The sequence below is a fragment of the Lutra lutra genome, chromosome 7, assembly GCF_902655055.1.
Source record: "Lutra lutra chromosome 7, mLutLut1.2, whole genome shotgun sequence".
Lineage (NCBI taxonomy): Eukaryota > Metazoa > Chordata > Mammalia > Carnivora > Mustelidae > Lutra > Lutra lutra.
Window position 1 is genome coordinate 3,109,155 of NC_062284.1, and position 27,292 is coordinate 3,136,446.

The 27,292-nt window shown below is 42.0% G+C and overlaps 1 protein-coding gene across 3 annotated transcripts in view; it reads right to left on the bottom strand.

The window, feature by feature from the left end:
- The window catches only part of ADAMTSL3 (ADAMTS like 3), a 342,411-nt gene that overhangs the window by 224,170 nt on the left and 90,949 nt on the right, over positions 1–27,292 (bottom strand). For all 3 annotated transcript variants that reach the window (XM_047736616.1, XM_047736615.1, XM_047736614.1), the window contains exon 4: positions 17,277–17,404. In XM_047736616.1, coding sequence (XP_047592572.1) covers positions 17,277–17,404 — 128 coding nt within the window. The remainder of the gene's footprint in view (positions 1–17,276; positions 17,405–27,292) is intronic.

Here is a 27,292-nt window from a genome sequence, read left to right on the forward strand (position 1 = left end):
AATTCTGTACCTGGAAAACCATCCTTCCACTTTGAGAATAAAATAAAGACATTTTCAGATATCCAGGAAGCTCCTGAAAAAAATGTACTCCATAAAAGGAAGAGGAAGTTAAGGAAAAAAAAAAAAAAAGGAGAAGTGATTAGGGACCAGGCAGTCGAACCCAGGAGAGAGGTAAATGACATACACAGGATGACAGTGAGATGAGACTCAGGATGCCCTGAGTTCCTGGCTAGAGAGCAATTAGCAGGCCGTCTGGAATTCTCCAGGAGAGAAGTCTAAGAGAAGATGAAAGAGAATGAAAATTAGAAAAATTTTTGAAAATCAGAACAGCTCATTTTTTTTTGAATTAGTGATAAAAATGTAGAAAACTATGAAAGCAAGCAAACACACGAAGAGCCAATTATGGATTCTAGAGGAAAGAAAAATATACTCAGGAAAGGAAAAATAATCATACTCTATTACATGACTCAGCTGTGAGTAGTGTAAGGATCACAGTTGTAATAATTTAAACATTGAACAGTGGTCTGGCCAAAGTTGTGTGTGACCCCAGGATGAGGAACTCAAGTAAGAGAGAGAGTGTTTGCATGTATGCGTGTGTGCAGCACAGCTGCAGTCAGAGAATGAGAGATGTGAGAGGTTGCTAAAATCCTCGTCTGTCAAAGTATAAATCTGATAGATAATGTTTACAACTGAACAACCAAGAAGTTGCAATGTAAGCTTTAGAAATTTAGAATAAATATGAAAACAATCAGTCACCCTTAAGGAATGAAACGATGACAAGTAGGGGATCCAGACACTTGTTTTTCTCCTCAAGCCTCATTGAGCTATTTGGCTCTTTAAACTATATACATGTACATCTTTAAAAGTAAGTAAATAAACATGCAAAAACTTAAAAAAATCTTACTGTAAAAAATCCATATTTCCCAATTTAGCTTTTAATATTCTTCACAAAATGGCCAACACTTAACCCACCCCATGGACCTATACTATAGTCAAGTAGGCATCTCTTTAGTCAACTCCAGGATTTATTAATTCATGTATTTATTTATAAAATAAAATTTACCCAATTTCCAACGTATATCAGTAGTACCATTGAACATAAAGAGATGAAAGACACAGTCTATGCCACCAAAATTTGGTCTCAGTTGTGGAAACAAATAAAACAACATGGTGAAATAAACATTCTTTAAATTTTTTTCTTTTTAAGATTTATTTGTTTATTTATTTGACAGAGAGCACAAGTAGGCAGAGAGGCAGGAAGGGGTGGGGGGGGAAGCAGGCTCCCCACTGAGCAGAGAGCCCAATGCGGGGCTCGATCCCGGGACCCCAGGATCATGACCTGAGCTGAAGGCAGAGGTTTTAACCCACTGAGCCACCCAGGCACCCCGTGAAATAAAAATTCTTTTTTTTTTTAAGATTTTATTTATTTATTTGTTAGAGAGAGAGAGAGAAAGAGAGAGCATGAGCACAGGCAGACAGAGTGGTAGGCAGAGGCAGAGGGAGAAGCAGGCTCCCCACTGAGCAAGGAGCCCGATGTGGGACTCGATCCCAGGACGCTGGGATCATGACCTGAGCAGAAGGCAGCCGCTTAACCAACTGAGCCACCCAGGTGTCCCTGAAATAAACATTCTTATAGAAATATTCACAAGATCCCATGGAAACATGGAAGAGTTGCACATAACCTAGTAAAGGGTGAGAACTGCCAACAAATGCTTAAAGGAAGAAATGAGGATTCAGAAGAGTTTTCAAGGTCAACTACATGTCAACCAGAAAAAGGGGGAAAGACCACTTTAGTCAAAAAGAAGAGCACTGACCAAAAAAACACAAGTTGATAGTGAGGACACATTCAATGACCCATTCAGTTAATGCTGTTTGGGTCCGAATCCCATGTTAGATACTATGTTAAATCTTGGAGTGGTAAAGTGTTTGACCCTTCCCTCGAAGGACTTTTATTTTGCCAACAATATAAAAAGCACAACAGATGAACATCAAAGTTACACCAAGGTGTCAAGATAGGTTTCCTAAATGAGGGTGACCTTGCACAATCAGTAAGAATTAGCCAGATATCATAATAAGAAAAAAAAAAGACTCAAATGCATGCAAGATACAGTGTAGATGATTGAGACAGTAGACAGAAATGGGTCAGGTTTAATCCAAAGGAAAGAATGTAAGGTAAGAAATATGCCATAGGAGCATTTTAAAACTTCATTAGAAGTCAATAAATTGACCGATCTCTCTCTCTCTCTCTCTCTCTCTCTCACACACACACAAATTCAAGTGGCCAGGGTCTTTAAAAATCACCCCCAAATATACAAAAAGACAAAAGAGATGAAAGTGACTGGAGAGAACACAACAGAAGCAGAAGGCAGATGGAAGTAATGGATGTTCATGAAACCCAGAACAAAAGGGCAAGAACCAACAGCAAATGATACAATAGAAGAAAAATTTTCCTACAATAAATAAGGATCTAAACTTGCACAATCAAAAAATGGGTGCTATGTGCCAGGGAGAAATAAATTTTAAAAGACTGAGAGCTAGACATGACCTTATAGAATTCTTGACTTGATGAAAAAAAAAAAAATTAAGTCTTCCATAGGCTGCCAGACAGAACAAATAGGTTATCTACAAACGAAAAAAAAAAAAAAAAAAAAATCAAACTGGCCTATCGGCTCTGTGGGCAGCCGCAGTGTAGACCGAACGTGATGGAAAAAGAACCTCTGGGTCTTGAGAAGGAAAATCTCTGTCTCAGGAATGTTATTCCTAAATAAGCCGTTCACTGTTTACGTGTGAAGGCAAGAAAAAGACATTTTCAGATGTACAAGGGCTCATAAAGTTTAAGACCCACAGCTTTTTCCTGAAATTAAAAAGGCCATAAAGCCTTGTTGCTTGAAGTGTGGTCTATGGACAAGCAGCATTGACATCACCTGGGAATTTGTTAGAAATGAAAGCTCTTGGGCCCCCCTCCAGACCTACTGAATCAAAGTTTATATTTTAACAAGATCCCTAGGTGATTCATATGAACATTAAAATTCCAGAAGCACAGCTCAAACCTATCCCTGCCAACAAAGTGATTCAAAATGAAGAATTAAGAAGACCGATAATGAGCACTGAAATCATGGATGCGCGCATGCGCGCGCGCACACACACACACACACACACACACACACACACACACAGAGTGAAGTTTCAACATGGGTCCAAAATAGGATTACAAAAGAAAAGACAGAAAGGAAAATGCCACTGCCAATAAACTGAACATAAAATCTCAAACATGATAATAACAAAACCCAAGAAGCGGAAGTGAAGAGGAAGAGTGTAAAACATTCATCATCTCGCATTGGAGAAATCAGAAGAAACTAAGCATTGCTATGGGCATTGATAGCTATAAAGTAATTATTAAAATATGGCTTTTGAACATCTTCAATTTAATCATCCGTTTAAAAAAACCCAGATCATATATATAATTTCCAAATGGCCAGAGGTAAAACTTCAGAGAAAAACATAAAAGAAAAAAAAAAGATTTTAAATAGAAATAGTAATCTGAACACCTACATTGAGCTCCCTCCCCCATACAAACACATATGGAAATGAGCGACAAGGCACGTTACTAAGTGGACATCCCTATATCATACTTAGAAAGCCAAAGAGGCTAGACACAAGCCAGGAACTTCGAGATACAGTGTAAGCAAGTCTGAATTAAAGGGGGTGTAGAAATATACGACTCCCTGTACACAGAAAGGAAGCCTGCCTTGGAAGGAGGAGAAAGAGATCCGTAGGAGAACCTTCCTATACCCAGTAAATTAAAGTGGACGCAACTCCCAGCTATTAAGAAAAACATGGGGGTGGCCAGCATAAGACAAAAATGTGAAGGCACGTATGATCCCACTGGATGCGGGTCCCTATAAAATCTCAGTGCCTACAGCGGCTCTGGAACTCGGAAGCATTACGTACGGGATAGGTAGTGCCAAAACTACCTCCAAATAAAGGAAAGCCACAAAAATCATAGAAAAGAAATTCGTCTAGCAGAAAGGCAAATTTCTTCCCATGAATGCCTTCCACTGTGCTTCTTGATGATCTCCCAGTATGGAGATACTGACCCCAGAGCTGCAGTAGACCCAGACAAGTGCTTCTCACCCAGTCAGAGGACACTTCTTCCATGGAGATCCAGAACTGAATTAACAAGGGACTTGACCAAATACTAACTCTAATCCAGACCCCTGGTATTTGGAGTATAGGGACTTGGAGATACACACACACACTTTTTTTTTTAAAGGTTTATTTATTTATTTGGAAGAGAGACAGCAGAGGGGAAAAGGAGAAGGAGAGAGAGTCTTAAGCAGACTCCATGCTGAGTGCAAAGCCCAACATGGAGCTTGAACCCACAACCCTGAGATCATGACCTGAGCTGAAACCAAGAGTCAGACGTTTAACTGACCATGCCACCCAAGCACCCCATGTATATATGTATTTTTAAAAATTAGCTCTTATTGCTTAAATGGAAGCTTTGACCATCAACTGTTTGCAGCCAAGTCTTTCCTAATACATGTGTTTTGGGCTATAAACTTGCCTGTAAGGATGGATTAAGGTACATCTTCCAAGTTTTGATATAGATGACCCCTCTCTTTCTGACAATGCTTCTTTCTTTAGTTTCTACTCTGACAGCAGCATAGCGTCACCAATTTCCTTTCATTTAGTGTCACATGTCATAGCTTCTTCCTACGATTTTCAGATGTTCTTAACATTTGTCTCTAGTAAACAGCATATGATTTTTGTTTTATCCTCTAACAAACTTCATCTTTTAACTGGACTACCTAGTCCATATACATCTAATGTAACAACTGATATATCTAGGGGTTCACATCTACCATTTTAACATTTCTTTTCTATTTGTCGCACTCACTCTACTTCCATTTCCTCTCCTCTCTTTTGTGAATTATTTGTAATCAATCAAGTATTTTATTGTTATTCTACTTCTCTCTATGATAGTTGTTTGTTATATAATTTTTTATTATGCTTTTAACGGTAACCCTAAATATGACAACACGCATCCCTGACTCAGAAAAGTCAAAGGTAAGTTAGTTACTTCTATGATTTTCCAGGCAATTCAAAAACATTAGATCATTTTAACTCCATTTGCTCCCTTCCCAAATTTCATGTCATGGTTTCCCTCTCTTTTAATTTTACGTATACTTAATTCCCACAAATCTTACTATTATTGCTTTAAGTGGCTCAGAGTCACATTTCTGTTCTCAGTTGCTCTTCATTTCCTCTTGTGTTTCCATCCTCCATATGGGGACATTTTTCCTCTACCTGAAGAAATCCCCTTAGCACTTCTTTGAACACTGTTCAGGTAGCAAAGAGTTCTGAAGTTTTTGTTTGTCTAAAAACATCTTTATTTCACCTTCACATGTGAAGGCTATTTTTCAATACAATAAGTAGAGAATTCTATTGTAACAGTTATTTTCATTCAAGATATTTAACAGGTCATTTCATTATCTTCTAATGAGAATTTACTAGTCAACGTTATTTTTGCTCCTTTGAAGATGATATATCTTTTCTCTCCAGCTTCTTTTAAGATCTTGCTATAATGTGGTTATGTATACTTACTCTCTTTGGGGTTTGCAAAGCTTCTTGAATTTGTAGCTTAACATCTTCATGCAGTAACTTTTAGACGTTTTGGAAAATTCTGGGCTACTATCCCTTCAAATAGTGCTTCTACTCTATTTCCTATCTCCTTTCCTTTTAGGAATCCAGTTGCAAATGATTTAGACTTTTTCATTATTCTATTTCCTGTGTTTTTCCCTCTATAATTTAGCCAGGATAGTTCTACAAACTTACACTCTCTCCTACTATTTCTAATCTGCTGTGAACATCATCTATTTAGTTCTTAATTTTAGCTATCACAGGCTTCTGTTCTCAAATTTCCATTTAACTCTACTCTATCGATTCCAGTTCTCTGGTAAAATCCTATATTTTGTCATCTATGCTTATGAACATATTTATTGCAGGGTTTTTGTTGTTGTTCTTGTTTTCCACGCGTAGATCTAATAGCTTCAGGACCTTTTTCTATTGTCTGTTTTTCTTCTTGATCCTGTCTCATGGTAAGACTGGTAATGTTTTATTAAACTATGGGAATGATCTATGAAAATTGGTATAATCTCAGTTGATGTCACCTTCCTCCAGGGTATTTTAGGTTTTTCTTATTTTAAAGCTTCCTGGAGGTGGTTGGAATAACAAGACATTTTATCACTCAAAGTAGAGTTAAGCTCATTCAAAACTGGGTTTCAGTCTTAATAACATCTAGTCTATTTAGGACTGTTTTTTTTTGTTGTTGTTGTTTTTAACCTTTCTCCTAGCGTATAGTCCATCAGGAATACCAGTGTATACCTGAGGTGTCTACCAGGGCTTTGAACCCCCAATTTTTACATTCCAGGACCATGAGACCACCAATAAATCTGCTTAGCTTCTCAACCTCTTTGTAACTGCTTCCTCCTTGGCTTCTCTGCCTCTCATTGCTTAAGAATTAGTGAGTCCCTGGATAAAAAGTATAGCTCCGATCAAATTACTTTTCCGCATACTGCTTCCTTCAGGGATCTTAGAATCTCGGGTTCTGAGTCCATGACTATGTTTACTTCTCAAATTTCTGGTTCCAGTTGCCCATCAGTGAGCTGTAAAATATCTGCAATCATTTTTATTAATCCAATGCCACGTGAGACAAATAAGAGCAAAAGAGTGGATTTTCATAAAGCCAAATGAATTCAATTTAAAGACAGGTTTTTAAATCCAAGAGTACATCCTACTTGTAGACATTGAAATGACAAGATTCTGATTCTAATTCTTTTTTGAAAAGTTGGTGATGGTAGACCACAGTCAAGTTGTTTGTTCATATTTATTTGTGTCCTTATTTGACTAAATAAAAAAGTTGACAACCTATATGAATTCCAAATATGCCCTTTTTAAAAAAATTTTACTAGGTTTGAATTTTGAAAGTCTGAGAACCAGATTCTTTGCCCTGGCCCACAAATCTACCTTCTTCTTCAATTTTGGCCCATTCTGCTATCTCCCTTGTCTGGGGTTCTCTTGGCGTAAAAGCCTCTTTTCATTTCCTGCTCTAGTACCTTTATATATGCTGCTCCCACTCTCTGAATTCATAGTTCCATAACCCTCTCCTATAAGAACTATGAGGGCAGGCTCTGTGTTAGTTTAATTCATAATTGTTAAACTTCTTGCATATATTAAGTCACCAAAAGGCTCTGGTGAGAAGGTATTTGCAAGTGACATATCAGATAAAGGGTTAGCATCCAGAATACATAAAGAACTTACACAACTCAACACACACACTCACAAAAACCCCAAATAATCCAATTAAAAATGGGCAGAAGACATGAAGAAACATTTCTCCAAAGATGACCTACAGATGGCCAACAGACACATTAAAGATGCCCAGTATTACTCATCATCATCAGGGAAATGCAAATCAAAACCACAATGAGATATGACATCATACCTGTCAGAATGGCTAAAATTAAAAACACAAAAAACAAGTGTTGGCAAAGGATGTGGGAAAAAAGGAACCCTCATGCACTGTTGGCAGGAATGCAAACTGGTACAACCACTGTGGACACAGTATGAAGATTCTTTTAAAAACTGAAAATAGAACTACCAAGAGATCCAGTCATTCCATATTGGGTATTAACCCAAAGAAAATTGAAACACTAATTTAAAGAGATGTATGCATTCCTGTGTTTGTTGCAGCATTATTTACAACAGCCAAATTATGGAAGCAGCCCAAGTGCCCACAATAGATGAATGGATAGAGAAGATGTGTTCACAGTAGAGTATTACTCAGCTGTGAAAAAGAATGAAATCTTCCCATTTGCAACAATATGGATGGATCTAGAGAGTATAATGCTAAGTGCAGTAAGTCAGAGAAAAACAAATACCATTTAAGAGACAACACAAAGAAAACAGGAAACAAACCAAGAAACGGACTCTTAAGTATAGAGAACAAACCGTTGGTCACCAGAAAGGAGGTGAGTGGGGTCATGGGGGAAAGAGGTGAAGGGGATTGAGAGTGCAGTTATAATGGTGAGAACCAAAGAGTGTACAGATTTGCTGAGTCACTTTACTATACTCCTGAAACTAACCTAACACTGTCCTTTAGCTATACTTCAAGGTAGATGATATGATAGATAGATAATAGAAGACTGATTGATTTTTTTTTCATTCTTTTTTTTTCAAATTTATTTATTTGACAGAGAGAGATCACAGTAGACAGAGAGGCAGGCAGAGAGAGAGAGAGAGAGAGAGGGAAGCAGGCTCCCTGCTGAGCAGAGAGCCGGATGCGGGACTCGATCCCAGGATCCTGAGATCATGACCTGAGCCGAAGGCAGCGGCCCAACCCACTGAGCCACCCAGGAGCCCAAGACTGATTGATTTTTAAAAGGATCTGGTGCTGAAGACATCTCATGGAGGATTACATAGAGGAAGGATTTCTGAAGAGTTCTTTGAGAAGTGTGTGCTATGATCCTACTTTCCACTCTGCCCCACCAAGAAAAAAGAAAGTGATGAGGGCTTCAATCTGCTAACCCCAGACCAAGGGGAGGAAATTTTAGGGGTGCCCCCTTAAAGAGTTCAACCCATGTCTCCTGCAGTTAGTTGGTGGCTAATTCATACCTCAGCAATTTAAGGATGGAGAAATTGGTCATGGTACCTGTGTGTGAAGAGTAAGTTTTACCACACTGAATACCAGCACTTCAAGAGTCCATTTAGCAAAGCTCACAGGAAGGTTTCTGGTGAGCCAGAGGTGGGTCACAGGCAAGACAGGCAGCACAGCGCTATCTTGGGAACCTGCCAAGATGGCCACTGAGGGGTGACGAGACATCAACAGGGGGACACCCACAGTGTGCCTACTTGTCCAGGAGCTGAGGGAACAACAGCATTGCCAAGACAGGACTGTGAACAGCACATCTCAAGGGCACTGCTGGCAAGACATGCCAAGGGACTGGGAGAAAAGAGGAAACTGCCTCAGAGAAATGTATCAGAGGGTTTACAACAAAGGAGAGAGCTTTAAATGTCTGCCAAAGCACAGGGTACCGAGACATGCTCTCCAATGTCAAGGCAGACCTCTTCCTCCTGGTGCTCTCATCATGCCCAAATTTCCCTTCCTGAATAGGTGCAGAAAAGACAGAAGAAGCTTAGCAACTTCCCTTCCTTCTCCAAAGTATTTAATGATCAGCTGACCCCAGTTAGGAGAGAGAAGATGCACGCTCACCACATACACACACACACACACACACACACACAAATAGATCACTTAGCAAAATTATACTCCAGACAAAATCAAAGTCATTTTTTAATTAACAAAATAACCAATAAATATGTAAGCATTTGGGTTGTATGACAAAACAATGAAAGTAGTCATTCATGATCTTCAATATATTCCTCTGGTTCTTTTTAACAAATACAAGTGCATACTATTAAAAAAAAAAAAGACAAACACAAATGAACCACATTCCTTTTCCAACTGAATCCCACCACTGATTGCAAATCATTCACACTCCTCAGATCTGGAGGTGACAGAGTAGTGCCGAAGTCCTACCTTCTAGGCACCAGACTCTACGCTGGAAACTGCCCCCCTCCCCAAGTGACTGAACAGCAGTGGGAAAAAAATCCTATTCCACACATGAGAAGCCCCTCCCTGACCCTTGCCCACAGGCACCCGGTCCTCCTACTGTAGGCCTCAACGGGATCGAGACATGCCGGTACAGCATCACATTCTGTCATCCTTCCACACAGTGTGACACACGAGTAACAGGGTCTTCGCTTCCTCCCCAAGGTAACAGTACTGGGGAAGCAGGTACACCACTGTGTCTTGCAAGACTAATCCCTGGGTTCAGTTCTGCAACCATTCGCGTACAGCCCAGTGCTCGGAGTTAGAACTCAGCCTGGGGTAATGACGCCAACAGCACCTCCAACAACCTCCCCTGCTGTCCTGCAGTGAACCAAGGGTCCTCCTTTGCAAGGCCACATCACGATCACCCATCTGACCCGCCATGCACAGTCTCAAGAAAACTGGAAGGTGTATGTAGTCACTCTTAATATCCCATAGAACAGCGACATCAACAAATCCCAACATGAGCCAAACAAGATGTGTTCTCCCTGCATTTCTGATCTACACCTTGACACCATCCAGGGAAAATCAACTTACCCTTTTGTTTTTCAATATCCCATATCTGAAGACACCTGCCATGATCCTGGAGCCTTCCTTTGGTCCAGAACCGGGACACCAGGTTCCATCAACCTGGGGCTCTGTCTTACCTGACAGCTGAGGTGAATCCTTGGCTGGGATCTAAATGGCCCTACAAAGGATTACCTCAAATTGTCCCAAAAACAATGATGAGTGTGAGCTCATCATAAAAAACTAATGGTTGTTTTTTTTTTTTATAAACATATATTTTTATCCCCAGGGGTACAGGTCTGTGGATCACCAGGTTTACACATTTCACAGCACTCACCATAGCACATACCCTCCCCAATATCCATAACCCCAGCCCCCCTCTCCCAACCCCCTCCCCCCATCAACCCTCAGTTTGTTTTGTGAGATTAAGAGTCTTATGGTTTGTCTCCCTCCCAATCCCATCTTGTTTCATTTACTCTTCTCCTACCCCCTCAACCCCCCATGTTGCATCTCCTCTCCCTCATATCAGGGAGATCATATGATAGTTGTCTTTCTCTGATTGACTTATTTCGCTAAGCAGGATACCCTCTAGTTCCATCCACGTCGTCGCAAATGGCAAGATTTCATTTCTTTTGATGGCTGCATAGTATTCCATTGTGTATATATACCACATCTTCTTTATCCATTCGTCTGTAGATGGACATCTAGGTTCTTTCCATAGTTTGGCTATTGTAGACATTGCTGCTATAAACATTCGAGTGCACGTGCCCCTTCGGATCACTACGTTTGTATCTTTAGGGTAAATACCCAGCAGTGCAATTGCAGGGTCATAGGGTAGTTCTATTTTCAACATTTTGAGGAACCTCCATGCTGTTTTCCAGAGTGGTTGCACCAGCTTGCATTCCCACCAACAGTGTAGGAGGGTTCCCCTCTCTCCGCATCCTCGCCAGCATCTGTCATTTCCTGACTTGTTAATTTTAGCCATTCTGACTGGTGTGAGGTGATATCTCATGGTGGTTTTGATTTGTATTTCCCTGATGCCGAGTGATGTGGAGCACTTTTTCATGTGTCTGTTGGCCATCTGGATGTCTTCTTTGCAGAAATGTCTGTTCATGTCCTCTGCCCATTTCTTGATTGGATTATTTGTTCTTTGGGTGTTGAGTTTGCTAAGTTCTTTATAGATTTTGGACACTAGCCCTTTATCTGATATGTCATTTGCAAATATCTTCTCCCATTCTGTCAGTTGTCTTTTGGTTTTATTCACTGTTTCCTTTGCTGTGCAAAAGCTTTTGATCTTGATAAAATCCCAAAAGTTCATTTTTGCCCTTGCTTCCCTTGCCTTTGGTGATGTTCCTAGGAAGATGTTGCTGCGGCTGAGGTCGAAGAGGTTGCTGCCTGTGTTCTCCTCAAGGATTTTGATGGATTCCTTTCTCACATTGAGATCCTTCATCCATTTTGAGTCTATTTTCGTGTGTGGTGTAAGGAAATGATCCAATTTCATTTTTCTGCATGTGGCTGTCCAATTTTCCCAACACCATTTATTGAAGAGGCTGTCTTTGTTCCATTGGACATTCGTTCCTGCTTTCTCGAAGATGAGTTGACCATAGAGTTGAGGGTCCATTTCTGGGCTCTCTATTCTGTTCCATTGATCTATGTGTCTGTTTTTGTGCCAGTACCATGCTGTCTTGATGATGACGGCTTTGTAATAGAGCTTGAAGTCCGGAATTGTGATGCCACCGACTTTGGCTTTCTTTTTCAATATTCCTTTGGCTATTCGAGGTCTTTTCTGGTTCCATATAAATTTTAGGATTATTTGTTCCATTTCTTTGAAAAAAATGGATGGTACTTTGATAGGAATTGCATGAAATGTGTAGATTGCTTTAGGTAGCATAGACATTTTCACAATATTTATTCTTCCAATCCAGGAGCATGGAACATTTTTCCATTTCTTTGTGTCTTCCTCAATTTCTTTCATGAGTACTTTATAGTTTTCTGAGTATAGATTCTTAGTCTCTTTGGTTAGGTTTATTCCTAGGTATCTTATAGTTTTGGGTGCAATTGTAAATGGGATGGACTCCTTAATTTCTCTTTCTTCTGTCTTGTTGTTGGTGTAGAGAAATGCAACTGATTTCTGTGCATTGATTTTATATCCTGACACTTTACTGAATTCCTGTACAAGTTCTAGCAGTTTTGGAGTGGAGTCTTTTGGGTTTTCCACATATAGTATCATATCATCTGCAAAGAGTGATAGCTTGACTTCTTCTTTGCCAATTTGGATGCCTTTAATTTCCTTTTGTTGTCTGATTGCTGAGGCTAGGACTTCTAGTACTATGTTGAATAGCAGTGGTGATAACGGACATCCCTGTCGAGTTCCTGACCTTAGTGGAAAAGCTTTCAGTTTTTCTCCATTGAGAATGATATTTGCGGTGGGTTTTTCATAGATGGCTTTGATAATATTGAGGTATGTGCCCTCTATCCCTACACTTTGAAGAGTTTTGATCAGGAAGGGATGCTGTACTTTGTCAAATGCTTTTTTAGCATCTATGGAGAGTATCATATGGTTCTTGTTCTTTCTTTTATTAATGTGTTGTATCACATTGATTGATTTGCGGATGTTGAACCAGCCTTGCAGCCCTGGAATAAATCCCACTTGGTCGTAGTGAATAATCCTTTTAATATACTGTTGAATCCTACTGGCTAGTATTTTGGCGAGAATTTTTGCATCTGTGTTCATCAAGGATATTGGTCTGTAGTTCTCTTTTTTGATGGGATCCTTGTCTGGTTTTGGGATCAAGGTGATGCTGGCCTCATAAAATGAGTTGGGAAGTTTTCCTTCTATTTCTATTTTTTGGAACAGTTTCAGGAGAATAGGAATTCGTTCTTCTTTAAATGTTTGGTAGAATTCCCCCGGGAAGCCATCTGGCCCTGGGCTTTTGTTTGTTTGGAGATTTTTGATGACTGTTTCAATCTCCTTACTGGTTATGGGTCTGTTCAGGCTTTCTATTTCTTCCTGGTTCAGTTGTGGTAGTTTATATGTCTCTAAGAATGCATCCATTTCTCCAGATTGTCAAATTTGTTGGCATAGAGTTGCTCATAGTATGTTCTTATAATTGTCTGTATTTCTTTGGTGTTCGTTGTGATCTCTCCTCTTTCATTCATGATTTTATTTATTTGGGTCCTTTCTCTTTTCTTTTTGATAAGTTTGGCCAGGGGTTTATCAATCTTATTAATTCTTTCCAAGAACCAGCTCCTAGTTTCGTTGATTTGTTCTATTGTTTTTTTGGTTTCTATTTCATTGATTTCTGCTCTGATCTTTATGATTTCTCTTCTCCTGCTGGGTTTAGGGTTTCTTTCTTGTTCTTTCTCCAGCTCCTTTAGGTGTAGGGTTAGGTTGTATACCTGAGACCTTTCTTGTTTCTTGAGAAAGGCTTGTACCGCTATATATTTTCCTCTCAGGACTGCCTTTGTTGTGTCCCACAGATTCTGAACCGTTGTGTTTTCATTATCATTTGTTTCCATGAAATTTTTCAATTCTTCTTTAATTTCCTGGTTGACCCATTCATTCTTTAGAAGGATGCTGTTTAGTCTCCATGTATTTGGGTTCTTTCCAAATTTCCTCTTGTGATTGAGTTCTAGCTTCAGAGCATTGTGGTCTGAAAATATGCAGGGAATGATCCCAATCTTTTGATACCGGTTGAGACTTGATTTAGGACCAAGAATGTGATCTATTCTGGAGAATGTTCCATGTGCACTAGAGAAGAATGTGTATTCTGTTGCTTTGGGATGAAATGTTCTGAATAGATCTGTGATGTCCATCTGGTCCAGTGTGTCATTGAAGGCCTTGATTTCCTTGTTGATCTTTTGCTTGGATGATCTGTCCATTTCAGTGAGGGGAGTTTTAAAATCCCCTACTATTATTGTATTCTTGTCGATGTGTTTCTTTGATTTTGTTATTAATTGGTTTATATAGTTGGCTGCTCCCACGTTAGGGGCATAGATATTTAAAATTGTTAGATCTTCTTGTTGGACAGTTCCTTTGAGTATGATATAGTGTCCTTCCTCATCTCTTATTATCGTCTTTGGCTTAAAATCTAATTGATCTGATATAAGGATTGCCACTCCTGCTTTCTTCTGATGTCCATTAGCATGGTAAATTCTTTTCCAACCCCTCACTTTAAACCTGGAGGTGTCTTCGGGTTTAAGATGAGTTTCTTGTAGGCAACATATAGATGGGTTTTGTTTTTTTATCCATTCTGATACCCTGTGTCTTTTGATTGGGGCATTTAGCCCATTAACATTCAGGGTAAGTATTGAGAGATATGAATTTAGTGCCATTGTATTGCCTGTAAGGTGACTGTTATTGTATATTGTCTCTGTTTCTTTCTGATCTACTACTTTGAGGGTCTCTCTTTGCTTAGAGGACCCCTTTCAATATTTCCTGTAGAGCTGGTTTGGTATTTGCAAATTCTTTCAGTTTTTGTTTGTCCTGGAAGCTTTTAATCTCTCCTTCTATTTTCAATGATAGCCTAGCTGGATATAGTATTCTTGGCTGCATGTTTTTCTCATTTAGTACTCTGAATATATCATGCCAGCTCTTTCTGGCCTGCCAGGTCTCTGTGGATAAGTCTGCTGCCAATCGAATATTTTTACCATTGTACGTTACAGACTTCTTTTCCTGGGCTGCTTTCAGGATCTTTTCTTTGTCACTAAGACTTGTAAATTTTACTCTTAGGTGACAGGGTGTGGACCTATTCTTATTGATTTTGAGGGGGGTTCTCTGAACTTCCTGAATTTTGATGCTTGTTCCCTTTGCCATATTGGGGAAATTCTCTCCAATAATTCTCTCCAACATACCTTCTGCTCCCCTCTCTGTTTCCTCTTCTTCTGGAATCCCAATTATTCTAATGTTGTTTCGTCTTATGGTGTCACTTATCTCTTGAATTCTCCCCTCGTGGTCCAGTAGCTGTTTGTCCCTCTTTTGCTCAGCTTCTTTATTCTCTGTCATTTGGTCTTCTATATCGCTAATTCTTTCTTCTGCCTCATTTATCCTAGCTGTGAGAGCCTCCATTTTTGATTGCACCTCATTAATAGCTTTTTTGATTTCAACTTGGTTAGATTTTAGTTCTTTTATTTCTCCAGAAAGGGCTTTTATATCTCCCGAGAGGGTTGCTTTAATATCTTCCATGCCTTTTTCAAGCCCGGCTAGAACCTTGAGAATCATCATTCTGAACTCTATATCTGACATATTACCAATGTCTGTATTGATTAGGTCCCTAGCCTTTGGTACTGCCTCTTGTTCTTTTTTTTGTTGTGAATTTTTCCGCCTTGTCATTTTGTCCAGATAAGAGTATATGAAGGAGCAAGTAAAATACTAAAAGGGTGGCAACAACCCCAGGAAAATATGCTTTAGCCAAATCAGAAGAGATCCCAAATCGTGAGCGGGGAGAAAGGGGATAAAAAGGGGTTCAGAAAGAAAAAAAAAAAGAAACTATTAAAAAAAGAAAGCCGATAAAAAATATAAAAAGGAAAATATATATATATATATATATATATATATATATATATATATATATATTAGATAAACTATTTAAAAAACGTTAAAAAAGAAAACGGTAAAAGTTAAAAAAATTTAGCAGAGGAAGAGAAAAAAAAATTGAAAAAGAAAAAAAATTAAATTAACTGCAAGGCTAAAGAATCATGGGGAGAAAGCCATGAGTTCCGTGCTTTGCTTTCTTCTCCTCTGGAATTCCGCTGCTCTCCTTGGTATTGAACCTTCACTCCTTGGTAGGTGAACTTGGTCCTGGCTGGGTTTCCCGTTGATCTTCTGGGGGAGGGGCCTGTTGTAGTGATTCTCAAGCATCTTTGCCCCAGGCGGAGTTGCACCACCCTTACCCGGGGCTGGGCTGAGTAATCCGCTCGGGTTTGCTGGGTTCGCTTTCGGGAGCTTTTGTTCCCTGAGCACTTTCCGTAGAGTTCTGGAAGACGGGAATGAAGATGGCGGCCTCCTGGTCTCCGCCCCGGAGGAGCCGAGAGCCCGGGGCCCCACTCCTCAGTGCGCCCTCAGAGAACAGCGCCCAATGACTCCTGTCACCCTGGCCTCCGGCCGCGCTCCGAGCTCACCGAGCCTGCGACCGGTTCAAGGCAACCCCGAGCTGAGAGTCACTCCTCGGCTCTGTCTCTGTAGCCGGCTTCCCTGTTCTAATACCGGTAAGCTCTGCGACACTCAGACACCCCCGATCCTTCTGTGACCCTGTGGGACCTGAGGCCGCGCTGACCCCGCCCGGGCTTCACCCCAGTTAAGCCTCTGGAGCGATGTCCCTCAGCGGAACAGGCTTTTAAAAGTCCTGATTTTGTGCTCCGTTGCTCCGCCGCTCGCCGGGAGCCAGCCCCTCCCCCCGCGGTCTATCTTCCCATCGCTTTGGATTCACTTCTCCGCCAGTCCTACCTTTCAGATAGTGCTTGATTTTCTGTTTCTAGAATTGCTGTTCTTCTTCTCTTCAATCTCCCGTTGGATTTGTAGGTGTTTGCAATCTTTAGATAAGCTATTTAGCTGATCTCCCGCTACCCGAAGTAGTCTCAGCCTGCTACTTCTCCGCCATCTTGACTCCTCCCTCAAAACTAATGGTTTTTTATAAAGGAGCCAATCTTACGTTTTAACACATTATGTAATATAAGTGTACCTAAGGTGTGAAAACATAACGTGCATTGCCTTCTTAATTGATGGGTTGCTCAAAGAAAGTGAACAAAGTGAGATGACTTAGGGGTAGAATTCAGAAGACTTGAGCCATTATCCCTAGTCTGGACAATCTGGGGCGAGTGACTTAACATGCCGGCCATCCCTCCTGCAAAGCTTGAAGTGTCGAGTGCCCCAGGGTCCTTTGAGCTGGCGGTCTCAGGTGGATGGACTACGGTCACTCTCATGAAAATGGGGCCAGTGCTATTTAAACATGGTACCCTGAGGATGATGATGTTTATATACAGCAGATGTCATATCACCGTCCTAGTACCTTCTGAAGCCAAGAAGCCAAGCTGTCTCCCCAGCCCCATCCTTCAAAGGCAGACATCCACAGAGAAGAGCCATAAGACCACCACTCACCTCCCAGTCAAGCACCTCCGCAGAGAGTATGACGCCCCTCCCCCGCAGGTCCGAGAGCAGTCACTCCAGCTGCCCCAAGCATCCCAGTTGCTGTCCTTCTCTTCATCAGAACGTGTGTTTCTTGAGGTCTAGAATGTGAAAAAACACAGTAAGTGAAGACACGTATGCTAGAATCTTCCTAACGTTTTTCCAGTTTTTTCCAGTCTTATTCTAAGTTGTTCACAGAGAGAAAGTTGCCTAAAAGTGCTTTGCTTTGGAATGGCTACATTAAACACACATGCGTGTGTGCGTGTGCGCGCGCGCGTGCACACACACACACACACACACACGACAGTTGTATATGGAAACTAGTGACACGTGAGTACCCTTCCACCTTATGAAGGTTTTGTCCAGGCAGCTTCTAAGCTCAGTTGTAACTCTGAAATTTTATCATTCCAAAATTTAAATAGACGAAGTTATGTTTTATAACCGACACAGCAGGGTCCCCAGCTTGTACCTAAGACTTCTCACCACTGAAATCCTGCCTTGCCCTTCTGTCAGACAGATAGGTGCTCGCTCCAAGGAAATTATTTTGCATGAGGATTTGTGAAATCTCCTGAAATGGGCCCCATCCCAAGAAAACAATGTAACTAAAGCCTTGGGAATCCAAGAAAATAGAGAAGCGTCAACTAATTAAACCAAATAATCAATTTGGTTTAATTAGTCTTCTGAAATGGCCACCATTGACTTATGTTGGGATACTCTAGAGAAAAGAGGAGGACAGGTATAAGTTAAAAATATATAGACAGGGCGCCTGGGTGGCTCAGTGGGTTAAAGCCTCTGCCTTCAGCTCAGGTCATGATCTCAGGGTCCTGGGATCGAGCCCCGCATTGGGCTCTCTGCTCAGTGAGGAGCCTGCTTCCCTTTCTCTCTCTGCCTGCCTCTCTGCCTACTTGTGATCTCTGTCTGTCAAATAAATAAAATCTTTAAAAATAAATAAATAAAAATAAAAATGTATAAACAGATGTAGGCGTAGATATGAGAAGAAATGATATGTCTTACTTACATAAAGTTACAAAACTTCATTAAGGGGCCTAGAGTAGGCTCTGTTGAATAAATGGAGAAATGTACATAGTCCTAAATGGGTAGACTTGAAACTATAAAATGTTACTTCTCTCCAAACTAATCTATAAATTTATAACAACTCCAAAATCCCCAAAGGAATTTTTATTGAACCTGACAAAATGATTCCAAAGTTCATCTGGTGGAGTAAGTCTACAGGAGCCAATAAAAAACTGTAAAAGAAGGGAAATTGCCTCAATTAAGAGTAGAGAGTTGGCATTGTGATAAGTACTGAAAATCTATTAAATTTTTTTAAAAAGAAGAGTCCAGAAACAGACCCAAGTATAAGGAGGTAAGATGGAACCACAAGTCAGAGTGACAAATGTTTATAAAAACAACACAAAAACCAGGATGCCTGGGTGGTTCAACTGGCTAAGTATTGGACTCCTGGTTTTGGCTCAGGTCATGATCTCAAAGTCATGAGATGGAGCCCAAGGTCATCGGGCTCCATGTCCAGTGTGGAGTCTGCTTGAGATTCTCCCTCTGCCCCTTCCCATTGAAATAAATTAATTAAAAAAGAGAAGAGGGCTTTTTCAGAAAATACACCAAAATGATTTCCAGATACATTGGAAATTTTTATTAAAAGCACAAAAACTCTAAAATAGTAGAAAAATTATAGATAAACAGTCTATAGACTTGACCTAGGCAAGACTGTCCTAGACAGGTCAACAAAGTAAGCAATGAACTTTGGAACACACACACACACACACACACCAAAAAAAAATTTAAATTAAAAAAAAAAAGATATTTTTTAAGCCAACAACTTTTCTAAAAATTGTGAGCAATAAACCCCTTATTTCTATATGAAAAAAAAAAAAGGTAGAAACTATAAAGGAAAAGACTATATTTCCATTAAACTTCCACTTTATTTACATTAAAACAAAAACACCCAAGGCATTTTCAATCTCTTCATCCTTTGGATAAAGGCACAGGTATGTGAATGTACCCGCAAAAGCATACTGCAAGGACAAGCATAGGGGTTGGAAGGGTCAAGCTGCCTCTGAGAACAGAGGATGTGGGACTCGGAGCAGATGCTATCCGCAACAAAGGGATACCAGCTGAATGTCGTATAGCCCCTTCACCTTCATAAAAGATCTAAAGCCGATAAGACAAAACATTCTGATGAACCCATGGGGTGCTGTAATGGGTGTTAGTTTTATCTGACCTTGCATTTTTTGGATATCTTTTTCAAAAATAATTTTATTTTTGAAGAAGGGAATAAAAGGCAATCCTTAGAGCACAGGAGAAGACTGCATCATTTTCATATAGGTAACCGTGTAAGTGCACGGAGAAAGGAGTGAGTTAACTTAAAATGCTCGCCATGGTGACTTCCAGGTTCGAGGACTCTGAGTGATTTTATCTTCTTTTGTTTTTCTTTCTCTGCATTTTTCAAACAAAAATTTTTTTAAAGCAAACACTGTCATACTTGAATTTAACATTTGTAAGCAAGCAAAGACAGACCACATCGATGCAGAGAAAGTTCAAGTCAGAGAGAATTTAACAGGGAAGCTGTAAGTCAGAGAACAGGAATGTTTATGAAGGAAACCCTAATACTAATAAAACCACAGTGAACAGCTGAACTAGATATTACATGGGCTTCCTTAAGCCCTTGGGCCATGTTACCTCATCTAACCCAATTTTTTTTTTTTTTTAATTAAGAGGGGGATCTGTAGAAAGGGCTTTCAAAGTGAAATGGAATAATGAACCAAGGAGGGATTTTTCCAATCATTTCCACCCCAGACTGACCGGTCAGTGGGTTTCATGGTTTCTTGCCAAGCTACCTATTTATAACCCCGGGCATGGTCCTGCTCAAGGCAACACTTCAGGAATAGTCCAACGAAAGGAAAGGGTAAATATCTGGGAACTGATCAAATCTGTCATCAGGAACACGAGCTAATTAAACCCGTACTATTTACTGTTCTAATTATATCACCGTTCAGTTCCATTTTCTACACTAAATGTCACCAAGTGGAACTGCATCCTGTCTATAACATAATGTAAAATAAAGTTCTAATTCATAAAACACACACACACACACACACACACACACACAAATAGCACTTTAATACATTCATCTGGACTTCTGGGCTGGTAAGTCCAAATCGTTTAGGTAAATGTTTAAAATATACACAGCTGAAACTGATTTTTCATTTTGTCACCCGATCTACTGATAGGTTGAATGTGAAAAGTTGAAAAACATCATCATATATATTTTTAAATGAAAGTTGAGAGTTCCTTGCAATATTGCTTTAATTTGTTTTTATTCCTACTATCCCATCTGTTCGGTTTATAGTTAGAGTCGGATTTCTTTCCATAACTTCTCCACCTTTACTTACCAAAAAAAAAAAAAAAAAAAAAAAAAAAAATCTTGATTTTAAAATAACTAAAATAGGCATGTTGTAAATGTAGGCATTTGGTCTCTCTGGTTAGGTCAGTGAGATATTCGCCCCCCTTCCCAAAGAAAACAGAAAAAAACGCATCTCAAGAGGGGTCCTCGAGTTCTTCTCCTGCCCTTGGCTGGGAAGATGATGACGGGATTTTGCTGTTTTCAGCCGGTCTCCCCACCCTCCTTCTCACGGATGCTTCTTCACCCAAAGAGCAGCAGTAATATTCCTGATGTGCACCCAGTTCTGGCCTCTCCCTCTGATGCCAGCAGCACACAGCGAGCACAGATGGTCAGAGAAAAGCTTCTTGGTGGCAGAAGAAAGCACCACTGGGACGTTTCTGCACGTGTATGTTTGTGTATTCCTCCTGATGGTGGCACAGCAGCTCCTTCCTGGGCCGGACCTCCTCCCAGGGCAGGGGACCGCCAGTGTCCATCAGCTTCTGCTTGAGAATACTGCCAGAGCTTTCCCTTCAACCGTCCCAGCTTTTCCACAAATATTTACTCTGCACACAATTAAGTGTGTGCATGTTTCATCTTAAAATATACTGTCCAGAATACAACACGGACCATGCACTGACCAACCCTCCAGGTTTCTTCCAATAAAATCTGAGTTTCCTCTTTCCTTCATTCCTTCCTTCCTTCCTTCTGTCTCTCCCTCTCTCCTTCCTCCTCTCCCTCCCTCCTTCCTTTTCTCTCTCCTCCCTCCCTCCCTTCCTTTTCAGACACACCATTTCTTGGATCCCATCACAGAGGCCATATCGCAAAATGCTCAAAAGCTATGTGGATACCCTGGATACATTTCTTAACCTTTCTAAAACTCACCTATAAAATGGAAATGACAACCTTCGCTGCAGGGGGATTTAACTAAAACAACACACATGTAACAAATCACACCTCATCTCATAAATGTAATAAGCGAATGTCTCAATAAGGTCAAAATAGCGTCTTTTTCAAAGCAGGGACAGTAGAACCTGCTCGCTCCCATCTTCGCTTCTGCAGGACTTAACATGAATCACTACCGGATGTCCTCTTGTTGGTGTTGGCCCAGAGCGCTGGCTTATCAAGATGCATTTGAACCTGACCTGTCACCCACCTATGAGCCACTCTGCTCAGCTTTGCAACTTCCCTGTTCCACCCAGGTCCCTGGTAAACATGCTGGACATAGCTCCCTAATCTTACAGAATTCCATTAATGCATATTTCTGCCTTTTTTTTTTTTAAGTAGTAAGCAGACCATAATGCCAAATCAGCAGCCAACTAATCAGACTTAGAATCTGGGGACACAGTTTAGTGTTACAATAAAAATAAGGAATAATACCCATCACCATCGTCCAGTGTTGGGGCAGAAGAAGTTGAGGGGAGGGAAGAAAGCAGCCATCCCAGCGGCCCAGGTCAGGCAGGGGGGCTATGTTCTTGAGCTGTGGGGTGGCGGGCAGCCTCCCAAGACAGGGGTATTAGGCAGCCCCACTTCGGCCGGCCCCAGCCCTGAACTCCAGGGGCCATGAAAGTTGGCTGATGGGTGTCAGCTTGATGGCTGGCCTGAAGGTAACTGAAGAGTCAACTTCGAGGCTTGTCAGCTGGGTACCACTGTTCCTGGTTCCCTCCTCACGGGCATCTCCATAAGCTGTCTTAACTAATTATTTGAATGCCATGTTATCAGTACGTTATATGTTACACATCAGGAATCCAGCAAACCCAGCTGCTGACCTATCGTCACAGGCAGCGGGCAATTTGCATCTTGGAAGGAAGGCACCTGCTGCTGGGTTTCGCCTGACCACAACCTTCTCCGGGTATCTCATTGGGGACTTCTCCTTTTTCCCCTCTCTGTGTTGCAAGCAGAGCTACGCTTCTGTTTTTCAGAAGCGCCTGGCTGTATCCAGGTTATTACACGAGGGGTACCCGTCCTTTGACTGATGCTCACGACCCAGACACACTTGTGAACTTCCCATACAGGAACAAAGACCAAGGGCTTCTGAAGTTCAAGAATCAGTGCTCCTGGAGGAGTGGCCTGGACGAGCCACTGGATAGCCAGCAGCAGGTGACAGGTGCTGGAGGAGTGTGATGACAAAGAAGCGGCCTTCGGGCCTTGACCGTGACAGACACAGGGCCCCAGAGCAAGAAGAAGCTGACACAGAGGCACCTGTTACCTGGTTAAGAGAGCCTCCTCGGGGATGAGTGCTTTCCAAGGATGTGCCAATTCTGCAGAAGGTGCCAGCGGACCCTCACCATCCCTATGAGCCCCTCTCCCTCAATGTGATCGCCGGTGGGGTCTCGGGCTTGGTTCATCTCTATTCTGTAACCGTGTTAGAATCAGATGCTTTCCTAGTCTCTTCCCTTTGCTTATCTATGGTTCCCACTTTTATACAATGAACATGTACCATTTATGCAATAAAACACCCAATAAAAGTTCTTTTTTTTGGGGGGGGGGAACCACTAGAAGAAAACCCATGGAAACACATTCAGAGAAGCAAAATGCACATCATGCCGTTTGGTTAAAACTATCAGGCTTAAAGATCTCTTAGGAAATCATATTTTCCTAAGTGAAGCTCTAGCTGGGGAATATTTTTGGATGAAAAATTCAAAAGAGATATTGTTTACTCATTATATAACAGGACTGGAAAAAGCCAAGAATATTGTAGGAGTAACTGTGTTCACAATCTCATAAAGACTCAAGGACTCCTTGCCTTTCATGGATCCCCATGCATAAATCAAATCATAAAATATTTTCCTGACAAGTTCTTAAATCTGTGACTTATAATAAAGAGTACAGTTCTACCAGTCTTGCAAAAATGTTAGTAATTAAACACAGATTTCACATATAAGGTGACTTATTGGAAATGCTATATTAACAGCTCCATATTAAAATCAACCCAAAATAAAATAAGTTCCACTGGGATATTACTTCCTAGACATCAAATAAATGTTCATTCCAATGTTACCACAGAGGTTATTTAAGGAGATCACAAACGACCCAGATTTTGTTAACAGTAAATACATTCTTTCAGGTTAATACGACCTTACAGTCTTTAACAACAAAAAAATTTTAAATGTATGCACTGGATAAATGACATAAAAATGTCACTCAATCTGTCACACATGCTCGACAAGTCAATTCAACCGGAATATATTAAACACAGAACTAAAGATGTGTGTGAGGCACTAGTGAGAGACGCTCCTTACGTCTGGATCTTTCCTCTCCCTTTCCAGTTCATTTGATCCTCTACTGAAAAGTGTATACAGTTGTCCCTTACCATGGGGATACATCCCAAGACCCCCCGTGGATGCCTCATACCACAGATAGTACCGAAACCTATATGTATACATGATTTTTCCTATACATACATACCTATGATAAAGTTTAATTTATAAACTCGGCACAGGGTGCCTGGGTGGCTCAGTGGGTTAAGCAACTGCCTTCGGCTCAGGTCATGATCCTGGAGTCCTGGGATCGAGTCCCGCATCGGGCCCCCTGCTCACCAGGGGGTCTGCTTCTCCCTCTGACCTTCCCCCTCTCATGTTCACTCACTGGCTCTCATTCTCTCTATCTCAAATAAATAAATAAAATCTTTTTTTTTTTTAAGATTTTATTTATTTATTTGACAGAGAGATCACAAGTAGATGGAGAGGCAGGCAGAGAGAGAGAGGGAAGCAGGATCTCTGCCGAGCAGAGAACCCAATGCGGGACTCGATCCCAGGACGCTGAGATCATGACCTGAGCCGAAGGCAGCGGCTTAACCCACTGAGCCACCCAGGTGCCCAAATAAAAAAAATCTTTAAAAAATAAAAACAAACTAAAACAGGCACAAGAAGAGATGAACCACGGGCGCCTGGGTGGCTCAGCTGGCTAAGGATCCAACTTTTTTTTTTTTAAAGATTTTATTTATTTATCTGACAGAGACAGAGATCACAGTAGGCAGAGAGGGAAGCAGAGAGAGATGGGGAAGCAGGCTCCCCGCTGAGCAGAGAGCCCGATGTGGGGCTCAATCCCGGGACACTGGGAACATGACCTGAGCCAAAGGCAGAGGCTTATTAACCCACTGAGCCCCCCAGGGGCCCCAAGGATCCAACTTTTGATTTCAGCTCAGGTCCTGATCTCACAGCTGTGAGATCGAGCCCCACGTCGGGCTCCCTGCTCAGCGGGGAGTCCGCCTGCGATTCTCTCGTTCCCTCTCCCTCTGCCCCTTTCCCTGCTTGCGTGCTTCCTCTTTCTCTCTAAAATAAATAAGATCTTTTAGAAAAGAGAGATGAACAATAACTCGTAATAAAATGGAATGATTGTAACAACAGACGTAATAAAAGTTAAATGAATGCCGTTTCCCTCAAAATATCTTGTTGCTCTCACTCCTGCTTCCTCTTGTGAGGATGTGTGATGGGGGGGGTGGAGCGAGGGGGGGGGGACATGGGCATGTGACACAGCGTCAGGCCGCTGGTGACCTCCTGATGTAGGGGCAGAAGGAGGACCGTCTCCCTCGGGGCTGTGGTTGACCTCCAGTAACTGACACCATGATAAGGACGACGCCTGGATACCCATAGCTTATGACCCTGATGACCCACGGCGTCCAGGGTCTGGCTGACCCTCTCCAACAACATGGTCCTCGTTATTTCACCACCTTCGTGAAGCCCCTCGCTGATCCCGCGCAGACACATCGGCCAAGTCCTGCTTCCCATGGCAACCCCAGAGCGACTGAAGACCCTCTTCCTGGGACGCCCTCTCTGCAGGAGACCAGAAGGGGAGAGCCAGCCAGGCCCGGCTTCCCTCAGCCCCCGGTAGGTACAGTCCCGGAGAGCCCCTGAGGAAGCTTCTTTTTTGCCAGATCTTTCTGGCCGGCCGCAACACCGGGAAGGCCGCCCCAGTGCTGTGACTCCTCACCTCAACCGGTACCTCCCCGAGTTAGCCAGATGGACCGACCGTCCACACCCTCCGCGCGAACTCCTAATTTGGAGGTTGGCTGGACCTCTTGTTCTAGTAAAAGAAAATTCTCCCGCAAAGGTTACCAAGGCTTCCCAAATCACGGTGACTAAGGTTTTCTCCAGGTCCGGATGAAGGAACACCAACGAACCATTTCCAGACTTCCAAGAGTGGGGCTGATCCTCTGTATACATCGATCCAGTCCACTGGGTTAGGGAGAAGACCTAGGGCCCAGCGCAACACAGAGGGCAGCTTCAGATGGGGACCATTTGAGGAGAATTCTAAAAACCCACAATTTGCTAAGGTGTGGACAGGGCACAGGGAAAGCCCAGGACTGACACGGCCCTTCGGGCTGGCACCGGGCAGGCTCTGTGCATGCAATGACTCACATTATCTGCCTGGGTCTCCCCTGAGAGATGGGGCAAGGGCGGCCAGATGCTGTGTGTAAAGGTTTCCTGAGAGGCACTAAGGCCATGACTAAGAATTACAGTTTATATCAACCCTACAGTGAGAGCCAAGTTAGCAAATACACTTCCCTTCTCCCCGTCTCCAGTGCCCTACAGTGCTCGCGGGAGCCACAGGACATGGGAGGGCACTGATGCAGTCTGTGCAGGTCCGCCTCCTGGGTGGGGGCAGCACAGGGTGGCAGGGCGCAGAGAGAAGATCTGGAGGCCGGGGGAAGCTTTCCAGCACGGTAACTTACTGACTCACTGGAATATTATTTTTAAGCAGAGGAGAGACATGGGCAAATCATTACTTTGGGAAAATTACCCTCGCTGGGATGTGGGGAAGGAATGCAGGGACAGAGCCCACAGGGCATGCAAGAGACGAGAACCCAGGGCTGGAGACCACCAGGGTCTGCAAGAGGAGGTCACAGACGTGAAGGTTTGTGTTGCTGTTTGTTTACTTCTATACCAAGATTCAGCTGATACAGAACATACTCGTTTCAGGTGTGTAACGTGATGACTCAACAGTTGTCTATGCCACAGTGATCAGCACGAGCCTAGTTCATATCTGTCACCATACATCGCTACAAAACTGTTTTTGTCTTAGGATGAGAACTTTTCAGATGGACTTTCTTAGACATGCAGTTTCCAGGAGCTAGATTCAACAGGACCGGTCAGCTGCCCAGATCGCAAGGAGGAAGGGGGTGCTGGGTGACTCTGGGGCTTCCGTACTAAGTGGCCTGTGGTGCACATGTGAATCTCACTCAGGCCTCAACCACCTGCAAACCCCACCCTTGAGGCGGGACTCCTAGTGCCCTGGGTCATGGACATAAGCAGCACCTGAACACCCGCTAAGATAAAGGGAAAGACCCCACGAACCCAAGAGGAGCCCGGCCTGCGAATCTGATTTTTTTAACTATAATTGCATATCTTATCCCCCAAAAGTACTTCTTGGCTAACGTTTAAAAATGCAGAGATTGTACATAACAATCTACATTTCTGACTTTTCAAGAAGAGAGGAAATCAATACAGGACCCACATCCCAGCATGGCGATAATGCAAACGAAGCATGGCCACATGAGTTTTTTCAAGTATAATTAACATTCAGTGTGACACTAGTTTTAGGGGTAGAATTTAGTGATTCGGCACTTCCATACAACCCCAAGTTCTCATCA